Source organism: Neovison vison, chromosome 6 (assembly GCF_020171115.1).
Source record: "Neovison vison isolate M4711 chromosome 6, ASM_NN_V1, whole genome shotgun sequence".
Taxonomy (NCBI): Eukaryota; Metazoa; Chordata; class Mammalia; order Carnivora; family Mustelidae; genus Neogale; species Neogale vison.
This window is the reverse complement of record NC_058096.1, coordinates 217,533,301-217,547,148: the sequence shown is the minus strand read 5'-3', so window position 1 is coordinate 217,547,148 and position 13,848 is coordinate 217,533,301. Positions and strand designations below refer to the sequence as shown.

At 43.5% G+C, this 13,848-nt stretch overlaps 1 protein-coding gene across 1 annotated transcript; it reads right to left on the bottom strand.

Moving 5' to 3' along the window:
- Window positions 1–590: 590 nt before the first annotated feature.
- Window positions 591–10,621, bottom strand: LOC122909757 (zinc finger protein 699). Its single transcript, XM_044254273.1, has 5 exons — window positions 9,907–10,621; window positions 8,716–8,842; window positions 5,062–5,160; window positions 4,355–4,538; window positions 591–3,998 (listed from the first exon to the last, which is right to left on the bottom strand). Exons 1-5 carry the CDS (start codon window positions 9,952–9,954, stop codon window positions 2,540–2,542), a joined length of 1,917 nt encoding a protein of 638 aa, XP_044110208.1. The 5' UTR covers window positions 9,955–10,621; the 3' UTR covers window positions 591–2,539.
- Between the last annotated feature and the right edge of the window lie 3,227 nt (window positions 10,622–13,848).

The window sequence follows — 13,848 nt, the reverse complement described above, 5'->3', positions numbered from 1 at the left end:
GCCACCTTTTCAAAAAACGGGAATACCTATTGAAACTAAAGCTACAGCCAACCCTATGAACCAGGGATCTCATTCCTACAAACAAAACATACACCAAGAGAAATAAGTGTAAACCAGCAAAAAGAGCAATTAAGGAGAAAGACAACTATCACATGATCTCCCTGATATGAGGAAGTGGAGATGCAACGTGGGTTTGGGGGTAGGAAGGGAGGGAGACAAACCATAAGAGACTCTTAATCTCACAGGGCAAACTGAGGGTTGCCAGGGTAAGGGGGGTAGGAAGAGGGAGGTGGGATTATGGACATTGGGGAGGGTATGGGCTATGGTGAGTGCTGTGAAGTGTGTAAACCTGGTGATTCACAGACCGGTACCCCTGGGGCTAATAATATATTATATGTTTATTTAAAAAAAATTTAGGGGCGCCTGGTGGCTCAGTGGGTTAAAGCCTCTGCCTTCGGCTCAGGTCATGATCCCAGGGTCCTGGGATCGAGCCCCGCGTCTGGCTCTCTGCTCAGCAGGGAGCCTGCTTCCCCCTCTCTCTCTGCCTGTCTCTCTGCCTACCTGTGATCTCTGTCTGTCAAACAAATAAATAAAATCTTTAAAAAAAAAAAATTTTAAATTTAAGTATTAAAAAAAAGAGCAATTAAAAGGCTAACCAGACATCATGCTGAGAAAAGAAGCCAAACACATAATTGTACATATTGTGTTTAAGCACTCAGATAAAGACCAAGAGGATCAAAAAGAAACAAACCTAATCAACTGAATAAAAGTCAAACTGTGGTTCCTCTGTGGGACAATTATTGAGAAGTCAGATAAATAAGCCTTCTTGAATCCTGGGAACCTCTGTTTATCGCGGTATGTAGGTAAGTGAAATTCCATCAAGCTATACACTGAAGATTAGCACATGTCGCGCATATTAGTGTATTTTTGCTTTACTGAAACAGCAGAAAATGATAAGGGATAAAGGGGAAATATGATGGGAAGGGGAAAGTGCAGCTAGATGTACTGAAGAAGCACAAACCAATCAGCTCTCGTCTTTCTCAAATAAAAGAGTAGAAAAATCTGTTGGAAGGTGTCAAATGTAAATCTTCCTCCAAAGATAAAACAGGATGATGCCCTGGTACCTAATTTTCCTTACTGTCCACAGCCCTTCTTGCCCGAGATGCCAGAGGACTTGCAGAGATGTCTGTGCCCTGCAGCAAAATGACGTGATGGGCTTGCACGACACAGATTAACAATCCTGCTCTGAACTTGGGCCCCTCTATAGAGCCAGCTGACGTGCCAGAGGGGCTGTCTTAGCAAAATGACAATGCCGGAACTTGCCAGAGAACCTAAGAAGCTGTGTATGACCATGACAGGGGAACTTATGGAGAGGTCTACGGAGCTGCTGCCTCTGACGTTACTGAGGTTAAAGCATTTAATGTTCTGTTTCAAGCCAGTATTGACTGGTGAAAATGAGCTGGATGTAGAAGCCCACCAGGCCCCTATGTGTGTCCCCATCTTGTGGCCCCACTAAATGAAGGATAATAGCTTCTTCCCACTGCCTTCCAATTCTCATGCAAACTCTCTGTTTCAGACAGCCCTAACTCGGGACTGGATAGGAAACGATTCTGAGAAATGGAGTCCCAACCATGTCCAAACTAACATACACAAGCCAGCTCAATCAACTTTACTTCTAGCTTTCTTGTCACAAGGTCCGTTTTTAAACCCAAAATACTGGGTCCAATTCCCAGCCACTAACGAGGACAAAGAACAAAATACAAAAAACAACGTATTAGATACGACTCTCTGTTGAGATCTTTGCACTTATTAATTTCTGTTGAAATAACTTAATAGACAGAAAAAGGTTTTAATAGTAAAAACTGATAATCTCAAAAACTTTAGGTTCTTTTACTTAAAAAAAAAGAGAGAGAGAGAGAAAATATATTGGGTAGGCAATTTCCAGTAATCTCCCATACTAGATGAAAATGAAATTACCAATTACAAGAAAAAAAAAAAATCACAAAAGAAATTACAAATACCAAAGCGTTGATACCATTATGACTGCACACCCAGGAAACAATGAGCATTAATTAGATATTAATTTTTTTTTAAAAACCACCCCTGCCTGATGAAAAACACCTTAAACCCCCTATGGGTCCAAAAGATTCTGTAACATAAAGAACATTTACATCTCGGCTGAAATAAAGGTACCTGTAATAAAATGTGGTTAGAGCTAAAAAGGTATTAGAGGAAAATTTATCACCTGAAATAATTCATATCAGAAAACAGAAACTATCAATGAGCCAGCAGTACACTTTACAAGTGAGGTCCTGATCTGTGCTTCTCTTGTGAGTTTTCTTATACACCGGAAGTGACATTCACAAAGGCATTCCCACAGGGCGTATGGACACGGGTTTCTCTCAGCTGTGAGTTCTCAAGTCGTCAAACAGGTAAGCAAGACTTTTTTGCTTTCTTACATTCACGGTGCATCTCCACAACGTTCCAGCTATGCTACAAGGTGAAAACGCCTTGCAGACATTCCCACATTTCTTACCATTTACACATTTTCCCTAGTGTGAGTTTTCCCATGTCTTCGAAAGTAGGCAGGACACACGAAGGCTTTCCCACATTCCTTACATTCATATGGTTTCTCTCCAGTGTGGCTTCTTACATGTCTTCGAAAGGATGAGGGACAACTGAAGGCCTTCCCACATTCCAGACATTCGAAGGGTTTCTCTCCCGTGTGCATCCTTGCATGGACAGTAAGGTATGAAGAATGGCGAAAGGCTTTCCCACATTCCTTACATTCATACGGTTTCTCCCCAGTATGTGTTCTCATGTGGATCCTCAGAGCTGAGGGGTAAATAAAGGCTTTGCCACATTTCTTACATTCGTAAGGTTTCTCTCCAGTGTGAGTTCGTATATGAACTGTCAGGTGGGAAGAACTAATAAAGGCTTTCCCACATTCTTTACACTCGTAAGGCTTCTCTCCAGTGTGAGTTCTTAAGTGTTCAGTGAGGGACGAGGAACGGCTGAAGGCCTTCCCGCATTCCTTACATTCATATTGTATCTTCCCAGTGTGATCTCTCACGTGTGCTCTGAAGGATGAGGGACAACTAAAGGCTTTTCCACAATCCTTACATTCATAGGGTTTCTCCCTACTTTGATTTTTCACGTGCGTATTAAGGGAAGTGGGAAGATAGAAGGCTTTTCCACATTCCAGACATTCGTAGGGTTTCTCTCCAGTGTGTTTTCTCATATGGATACTTAAGGAGGAGGGACAGTTGTAGGCTTTCCCACAGTCCTTACATTTATAGGGTTTCTCGCCTGTGTGTGTTCTGACATGTACAGTGAGTTTTGAGGATTCGCTGAAGGCCTTCCCACACTCTTTACACTCGTAAGGCTTCTCTCCAGTGTGAATTCGTATATGTATTATGAGGTGAGAGGAAGAACTAAAGGCTTTCCCACATTCCTTACATTCATATGGCTTGTCTCCACTGTGAATTCTTTTATGTTTGGAGAGTGAGGAGGAACAACTAAACGCCTTCCCACATTCCCTACATTCATAAGGCTTATCTCCACTGTGAATCCTTTTGTGTTCCGTCAGGGACGAAGAACAGCTAAAGGTTTTTCCACATTCCTTACATTCGAAGTTCATCTTTCCAGTGTGAATCTTCATATGTGCCCTAAAGAAGGAAGAACAACTGAAGGCTTTTGTACATTCTTTACATTCATAGGGTTTCCCTTCGGTGGGATTTGTCACATGCTTCTTAAAACAAGCAAGAAAATGGAAAGCTTTCCCACATTCTTTACACTGATAGGGTTTGCTTCCAGTGTGAGACCTGATGTGATTCTTAAGGGACAAATGATCCGTGAAGGCCTTTTTACATTCATGGCATTCATAGGACTTTACTTCAGTAGTTCTCTTGAGTACATTCAGATGTGAAATTTGGCCCAAGGCTTGTCCACACCGATTCTCTTCATTGCATTCATAGATGTTCTCCACAACTGGACTTCTTTTAAAAATAAAAGCACATTATTAGTAATAAATAAACTTTTATCGTTTTCAGTGACTAGGTACATTTTCTGCCCTGTCAAGTTACCAGTTCAAAGTTCTCACAGAAGGGTCTACGATACCCAATATTACCACTGAGGTTTTCTTGACGTACAATTTTTCTGATAATTGCTTACAACCGAACTCTGGGTCAAACAATGAAGATTGCAATGTCTTTTTGGGAAAAAAAAAATCTTGAAAAAATTCTTTATGAAATCACAATTTTGGAACAAATTCTAGATAAACATTTTTTCAGTTTTATGACATTTTAAGATTCTCTCCTAAGGCATTACTTTTTCTTTTATGAATGGTACTCACCTCAAATGTCTCTCATGGTTTTTGTTCTGATAACAAATACCCTGGTATTCCCAGTTTTTGTGTAAAATGGATGAGCGAGAATCATTCCTTTTGAATCTCACTATTTTCTGTTCATTGGATATTTCCTGTCCATAAATATCTTGTGGAGCTACTGATTCACTGGTTTTAGGCTGAATCTCAAAACCTGAAACAAAAAAGTAGAGGTACCTATAAGCAAGGGACTTCTGGCAATGTGGCTGTTTCAGGACTTTGGTAATATGCAGAAGGGTCAAAACAGTAAGCAAGAAATTATTCCACGGAGACCGAAACTGACAGTAGCACAAATAAGGTACTATTAGGAAAACAAGGGGGACTTGGCTGGCTCAGTTGGAAAAGCATGCAACTCTTGATCTTGGGGCCATGAGCTTGAACCCTACGTGGGGTATAGAGATTGATTCAATAAATAAAACTTTAAAAGGAAAACAAAATAAAAAGGAACCAGTTCCTTCCTAAAGTGCATATGACCAAATACTAACTTACAAGAAGAAATACGGGCAGTATTTCAGGAACAAGGGAAGGGTGAGAATACCGATAAAAGTCAAAATAGTAATCCAAGATAGCTGGAAGATCAGACTCCTCAAACAAAACAAAGTTTTGCTTTGCTTTTATTTGATTTTTCCAAACCTAATATTCCCCCAACCAGGACAGTTTTTCCCAAGGACCCTTGCCTTTCTGGTGCTCCCCCTCGACAGGTCCTCCTTCCACTGTCTCCAGGTCCTCCTCTTGTTTCCACTGGGAGATCAGATATGGTGTGTGTAGTGGATACCCTGTTAATGCAGAAAGGCGTATCATGAGGAAAAACAATGATGATCCATTAACACTTCCATGAGACAGGGTCAAAATTTTGCTCTCCAGATACTGTAACGATGGGAAAGAGCAAACTGAATTTCTACAAAATGTCAAAAGTTTTTTTTAAACCAGGGGCAGGGTGGGGGAGTAGACAATGACACAGCCTCTGATTTCTAGAACTGATGTGACATTCATTATCTAAACTTTAATGTTAGAAGCTCATGGGATACAGCCAGGCCATTCTGTTCTGCTGTTGCACATTCGTAATCTCACAGAATACCAACCTTAAACAAGATTACTCTGAACATGATAATTTTTTTTTTTAAGATTTTATTTATTTGACAGAGAGAGATACAGCGAGAGAGGGAACACAAGCAGGGGGAGTGGGAGAGGGAGAAGCAGGCTTCCCGCTGAGCAGGGAGCCCGATGTGGGGCTTGATCCCAGGACCCTGGGATCATGACCTGAGCAAAAGACAGATGCTTAACTACTAGGCCACCCAGGCGCCCCTAGACCATGATAAAATTAAACAAATTAAGGCCACTACATAATTTAATCTAAGGATGACTCACCCAGTCACTGTGCCCCCGACGAAATACTTAATAATAAAATGTCTACCTTGGGGCGCCTGGGTGGCTCAGTGGGTTAAAGCCTCTGCCTTCAGCTCAGGTCATGATCTCAGGGTCCTGGGATCAAGCCCTACATCGGGCTCTCTGCTCATCAGGGAGCCTGTTTCCCTTCCTCTCTCTCTGCCTGCTCTCTGCCTGCTTGTGATCTCTGTCTGTCAAATGAATAAGTAAAATCTTAAAAAAAAAAAAAAATGTCTACCTCTTTGGGCAGCATCCAACCTAAAGTGACCACCTGTGGACTGGGTTGAGCAGTGTCCCTTGAAAAGTTATGGCCAAAGAGAGCCATGAAACAGAATAGAGAGGCAGAAATAGACCTACATATGGTCAGCTGATATATGACAAAGGAGCAAAGGCAATATGTGGAGAAGATAGTCTTTCCAAAAGAGACTGAAACAAGCCATCAACATGAAAGAAAATGAATCTAGACACAGACTTTTACATTCTTCACAAAATCAACTCAAAATGGGGACAGCTGGGTGGCTCGGTAGGTTAAGCATCTGCCTTCGGCTCAGGTCATGATCCTGGGGTCCTGGGATCGAGCCCCACATCATCGGGTTCCTTGCTCAGCGGGGAGCCTGTTCTCCCTCTACCTGCCGCCCCCCCTGCTTGCACACGCGCTCTCTCTGACATATAAATAAAATCTTAAAAAAAAAAAAACTCAAAATGGATCAAAGAGCTAAATAAAAATGCAAAATTTTGAAACTCCTCAAAGAAAACATCATATGAAAAGATATCCGAACATGTCATCAGGAAAATACAAATTAAAACAATGAGAAACCGCCACACCTTAGATCACCTATGAGAACAGCTAAAATTCAGAACACCGACAGCAACAAATGCTGGCAAGACTGTGAACAGGAGCTCTCATTCACTGCTGCGGGAAATGTGAGATGGTCCAGCACTTGGGGAGATAGTCTGGCAGCTTCTTACAAAACTAATCTTACCATATGATCAGCAACCACACTTCTTGGAATTTACCCAAAGGAGCTGAAAACACGTCCACACAAAAACCTGCACACGCATGTTTACTGCAGCTTTATTCACAGCTGCCCAAACTTAGAAACAATTAAGATGTCCTTCAGAGGGTGAAGGAATAAAACTGCATTACACCCAGACAATAAAATATTATTCAGAACTAGAAAGAAAAGAATTATCAAGCCATGAAAAGACAGGAAAGAAGCATAAATGCACATTACTAAGTGAAAGAAGCCACTGGAAAAAAAAAATCTACATAGTATATGTCTTCTACAAGACATTCTAAAAAAAAAGCCAAAACTATGGAAAGAGTAAAAAGATTGGTGGTTGCCACAGGTTAGTGGGGAAAGAGATGAACTGACAAGGCAAAGAGGACTTTTAGGGCCGTGGAAGTACTCTGTATGATACTCTAAGGATGAATATGTACCATTACATCTTTGTCCAAAGCACAGAATGTATTCTGTGTTGAATGATGGACTCAGGGTGATGATGATGATGTGTCAGCTCCAGCTCATCAACTGTAACAAATGTACCACTCTGGCAGGAGATGTGGATAGTGGAAGAGGCTATACCTGGATGGGAGCAGGGTGTCCAGGAGAAGTCCCTGTTATCTACCACTCACTTCTGCTCGGAATCTACAACTGCTCTAAAAAAAGTAAGTGTATCGAAATAAAATAGCCTGTTCCTTCTTGAAACTTCAGAATGTTATTTTATTTGGAAATAATGTATCTTATCTAGAAATATGTAGCTATAATCAAGTAAAGATGGAGTTATACTGGATTAGGGTCAGTCTTAAATCCACTGAGCAGTGTCCTTTAAAGGAAAGGCATAAAGACAGAGGAAGAGGGCCATGTGAAGATAAAGGCAGAGATTAGAATGATCCAGCTGCACAGGGTGCCTGGCTGGCTCATTCGGTAGAGCATGCAACTCCTGATCTCAGGACGGTGGGTTCCAGCCCCACGTTGGGTGTAGAGATCACTTGAAAATAAAATCTTAAAAAAAAAAAAGAAAGAAAAAGGTATCGCTGCAAACCAAGAAATGCCAACAATTGCTGGCAACCACCAGAAGCGAGGGAGAGACCAGGAGAGACTTCTGCCATAGAGCCTTCAAAAGGAGCATGGCCCTATTGACACCCAGATTTTGTACTTCCAGTCGCCAGAAATGTGAAAGAATAAGTTTCTGCTGTTTTTAGCCACAGTTTGGGGTACTTTGTTATGAAAGGCCTAGGAAACCAATACAGCCTGCTTCCAAGACTGATCTCCAAAGCACTCACCCAAAGTACAAACCCAATAATATGTACTTTTTAACACCTTCATTCTGAAACATACCACAGCTCCCCATGTCATGTGTTCTCTCTCTCTGCACTGAGTAATATAATAACCCCTCTTGTTTACAGGTATCTTTCTGAGTAAAGAGCATTGATGTCAGTAAAATTCTCATAAGGACCCAAACCACAAACTCCCTAAGGCCCAAAGTGACGCCTGAAGTCTGTGCCCGCACTTCTAACACTTAATAACCCTCAAGATTTTTAGCCACAAGAAAAATAAAGACAGGGACGCCTGGGTGGCTCAGTCAGTCAGGCATCCGCCTTCGGCTCAGGTCATGATCCCAGGGTCCTGAGATCGAGTCCCACATCTGGCTCCCAGCTCAGCAGGGAGTCGGCTGCTCTCCCTGCTTGTGCTCACTCGCTTTATCTCTCTTTGACAAATAAGTAAATAAAATCTTAAAAAAAGAAAAGAAAAAGAAAAAGGCAGTTCACTATACACGTTTATGTCATGGTGAAGCCATTAGACTCTAAGTTCTTTGGGGCCTGTGACAATGTCGGTCCTATTTACCAATTCGTTCCAATTCCTCAGCCTAACTCCTGGAACAAGATCAATTAGTGAAATTATTTTCTAAACAACTAAATGAAGGAATGTTGCCATTCTTACCTAGTGAGGCCAGGTTCTGAAAGTTTTCCAGCATCACATCTCTGTAGAGGCTCCTCTGCGCCAGATCCAGCAGAGCCCATTCCTCCTGGGTGAAGTCCACAGCCACATCCTCAAAGACCACGGAGTCCTAAAACATCCCAAATATATCCGTTCAGAAAGGTGCCTATTCTCGCCACGTGTGCAAGAAGACTGATGAGGCTGCTAACACTAGGGAACTGAGAATCAATTCATAGGAAGTTCTGAAGATTTTATGGTCTCCCAACATCTACCCTAGAGTTCAGACACCAGATCTTTCTCTTTCTATTCATTACATCCTTCCTAACTGACCCCATCCTGTCTCATGGATCTAACCACACTTCTAAAACACCAAGTTTATCTCTCACACGGTTTGATGGTGACCAATTCCAGTCTTATAATGATCCAAGACAGTCCAGAGCCAATAGCAGAAATGACAGAAATGCTCTAGAGGTGAAATAATTTCCACACTGACACAATTTCACCTGCTTCCTTCTTTCCCACCACAGCAATCAGCACAACATAAAAGACTGTGCCAAATCCAAGTGAGATTTAAATGCATAAAAATACACTGAGGAGGGCACCTGGGTGGCTCAGTGGGTTAAAGCCTCTGCCTTCGGCTCAGGTCATGATCCCAGGGTCCTGGGATCGAGCCCTGCATCAGGCTCTCTGCTCAGCAGGAAGCCTGCTTCCTCCTCTCTCTCTCTCTCTCTCTGCCTGCCTCTCTGCCTACTTGTGATCTCTGTCAAATAAATAAATAAAATCTTAAAAAAAAAAAAATACACTGAGGAACAGGGAGCATTCCCCTTCCCACAAACCTGAGGCCCAGGAGCCTTGCAAAAATACAACTTGCAACTCAGGCCCACAGTTGGCTTGTACTCTAGGCCAGGGGTCAGCGAACTACAGCATATGGGCTAAATCCAGCCTACTACTTGCTTATGTAAGTGAAGTTTTATTGGAACACAATAAAACATTTGTTTATGTACTGCCTGTGGCTGCTTTCAAACTAAGTTCACGGTTTAATTGCAACAGAAACTCTAGAACCTTCAATGTCTAAGATACTTACAATGTGGCCCCGTAGAGAAATAGATTGCTGACCACTGCTTTAAACAATTAGGGGGTCAAGGACTTGGTGGGATGGAAAATGCTTTTGGAGAATCATTAGCTTCTACCTACCTGTGTCATATTTTTCTGTAACTCAGCAGCTCTTTTTTCTTCTTCCATGTTCCCTTCATGAAGAAAGTCAGAGCACTGAGAGGTTAGAGCTAAAGCAGGAGAAAGAAAACACGAGAATCCAGGTCTCCCCACAATTTCCACAACTCATGAGCCTGGATGCTACAGCACATCCATCTTGAGGGGCCGCTTCCCTCAAAACACACACCCACACACACACGCGCATAAAGCATATGTCCAAGACACCCAACCAAATACACACTGATCTTTTAAGGAGGTGGAATAATCTTACCTCCACTAGAGCTTTAAAAAAAAAAGAAAAAAAGTTGCTGGGGTCTCTGCTAATTTAAAAAGGTTAAAAATGGCTAAAAGTCCCATGTTCTAAGTTAACTGAAATCTTAAAAAAGTTGAGCTGTCAGTTTTCCCATGATAATGGAAAACAAAAAACAGCAGACAATGCCTGCCACCATAAAAATACACACTGTGTCAAATCCCAGAAGGCACTTATAGCTGTGACGTGTGATGGCTCCACTCCCAGTATTTCTTACTTCTGCACCACTGGCAGGCTAACAGGAATTACTGCTCAGCCCCTGACCACTGACCCCTTCATGGGCTGCAGGGCCTCTGAAACTTGATTTTTGCGAAAAAGCACCAATGGACTAAACTCCACATGTAGGAGGCAGAGAAGACTGCCAAACTGGGACTCTCCTGCTAAACTGTGCCCACACAGTACATAAAAGCAGAGCAAAACAACCAGAAGTGAAGTTAGTAACTTGTCATCTCCGACAGCGGCATGTGCAGCTCTAGGACATAAATTTAAAATAACAAAAACACAACAGTTTTTCCCAGGCAGGGGTTCCAGTAGGACATTCTTTTAAAAGACTTTATTTATTTATTTGTCAGAGAGAGAGAGTGAGCTACAGGCAGGCAGAGGCAGAGGGAGAAGCAGGGTCCCAGTCGAGTAGGGAGCCCATCCTGGGCTCGATCCCAGGACCTTGGTATCATGACCCAAGCCAAAGGCAGCCGCTTAACTGACTGAGCCACCCAGGCGTCCCCCAGTAGTACATTTTAAACCCGATAAAAATCACAACATCCTTTACTAAATTAATAAGGTGCCATTTGAGCAACTGTGATGTGAGAATGATCTTCAGAGAGCTTTTCTTTTGGAGAAGCTCTGCAAATCAGGTTTATTACAACCAGGTTATAGCTGAGAAATCTGAGAATCAATTAACCATACACTCAATGTTACCCAGTCAGAAAGCTGCTAAGGTGTATGTAACACAGGATGTATCACATAGACAGGTTTGTGAATGCAGGCCTGTCTGGCTTCAGAGCCTAAACTCCCAATGAGTCTATTTCTGAACATATACCCTACAGTTTAGTTGTTAGTGAGGCGGTTATAACTAACGTGATGAGAGTCTAGCCTAGAACTCTGCTGTGCACTACGGAAAGTAGACAGATGAAGTATTCTATTTACATGTCTTATCTTGGGGCGCCTAGGTGGCTCAGGTGGTTAAGTGTCCAACTCTTGAATTCATCTCAGGTCATGATCTCAGGGTCGTGGGAACAAGCCCTGCATCAGGCTCTGTGCTCAGTGCAAAGTCTGTTTGTCCCTCTCCCTCTGGTCTCTCTCTCTCTCTGGAGAGAGATAAATAAATTAATTTTAAAAAATCTTTAAAATAAATAAATGTTTGGGGCGCCTGGGTGGCTCAGTGGATTAAGCCTCTGCCTTCAGCTCAGGTCATGATCTCGGTGTCCTGGGATGGAGCCCCGCATCGGGCTCTTTGCTTGGCGGGAGCCTGCTTCTCTCTCTCTCTCTGCCTGACTCTCCGCCTGCTTGTGATCTTTCTCTCTGTCAAATAAATAAATAAAATCTTTTAAAAAATAAATAAATAAATAAATAAATAAATGTTTTATCTTTGAATAGTCTCCTTTGACTAGGCTCCCTTTTTGGTCAAGGAAGCTTCCCTTAAGGCCCTTACCTCTTGCTCCTTTATTTCATATTTACTTAGGTAATATTTACCCCAATCCCACTACATACAGTCACAGGGGATATAGCACAGAACAAAACATGAAGGACACGGATGTTATAATCATGAGAGGGAGCAGTAAATGAACAAGATGTAAAAGGTGTGGTATACGATACACAATAATGCAGTATATTACAGGGATAAAGAGGCACACACACATTTATTTTTAGCCAGTTAGGAATACTTTTGTGGCAGGGAAGCAGAAAATTAAAAGAAGTGTTTCAGATAACACTGGAAATCCACAGTTGGTGTGGTACATATATTCACGAATTTATGTGAATATCATCAACTCCCAGAGAAAATAAAATCAGTATGAGTCGGCTAATCATTAACTTAAGGATGAAAAAAGAACAGCATAAATGTCTAGGGAAATTAAAGTAGGACAAAATTAATATTTAAAAAAAAATAAAAAGAATCATAAAAATGAACAAGTGCTCACTTAACTGAGCCATCCAGGTGCCCCACAAACATCCTATGTAAATGCTGAAATGATAGAATAATTCCCTCTGGGATCAGGAACAAGGCAAAGATGCAAGTTATATGCTATTCTAGTGCTGACTGTCCACTGATGGACACTAGCAAACACACTAAAGAAATAAGAAAGCAAGGTACTGGAATAAAAGAGAAAACGCTGCAAATGACACATGATCTCATTCTCGGTGTGAAATTCAAAATAACCTACAGATAAATGATTAAAATTTATAGCTGCATTCGACGTTGAAGGGGGTTACAGAGATACTAAGTAATCAGTTCACGTTTATGTACCTGAATAAAATGTATCAAACTGATGCCCACAGGCAAGGGAAAATTCACGGATGAAAGATCTGCACCAGGAGGGGAGATGGGAACGGAGTGGAGGCAAACGTCACCCCGCGCTCACCGAACACGCCGAAATCCACTGACCAGCGTACAGACGAGGTGGAGGCGCTCGTCCCCGTGACCGAATGGCAGGGATGCTTTTACTTTCCGAAAAGACAGCAGAGGATGCTTTGGAAGGCCTACTACAGAGGAAGGTGGTTCGCTAACTCTAGCCTGCAGCCGACTCACCCCCGCTGCTAGACGCAGCCCACAGCTCCTGATTCAGTGAGTTTGGAACCAGCCGCGGCAGAGGGGGGGGGCCCCGGTGCTGGGTTCCGGCTGAGGCAGGGGGCACGGCCAGAGCGGCCGTCCGCCCAGTGCCGACCTCTCCCCCTCCCGGAGGCCGGACCTGGGGCTGGCCAGACCGAGTCCGGAAGGACGCGGCGAACCAGGGCAAAAAACTAACCCAGACGCGAGCGTTGCCCCGTGAAGCTATGGCCGCCAGCTCGCGCACGCGCATGAGCGCACTTCTGCTTCCGGTTTCTGAGCCGCGCACAACGTGAGGGGCGGGGCCTAGTGAGCTGTGCGATAAGGATTGCGAGTCAGGGGCGGGGAAGAGGGCGGGACGGGGAAGGGGGCGGAGAAGGGGGCGGGGCGGGGCAGAGGGCCGGCGGGGTGCGGCAATGACGGGAGGAGGTTGCTGGCAGCCGCGAATGGGAGAAAAATGCTAGTTCCTTCTTGCAGAGAGACGCGTTTGGGGCCTGAGGCTGGATCAGCGCAGGTCTTGGGGTTGGACGGGGCTCCCAGGGGCCTCCGGTCAGTGGTGGGATTTGGTTGTTTAGGATTGTGAGGCGGAGCTGGGGCGAGACAGCGCTTAGGGGCGTGGCTTAGTTGTGTATTCCGGAGGGCAGGCTTTAGGATGGGACCAGTGCGAGGGGCGGGACTTGGTTGAAAATTCTTGGGGAGTTAAGGTCTAGGGGGTGGCCGTGGTGATTAGAGCTAGCGGCGGGTATAGGGTCAGGGCCTCCCATCCCGGCTCAGGAGTCAGAAAACCGGACACTCATCAATTGCATTTATACGCTTCTCCACGATGTCGTACACAGGACACAATACTTAG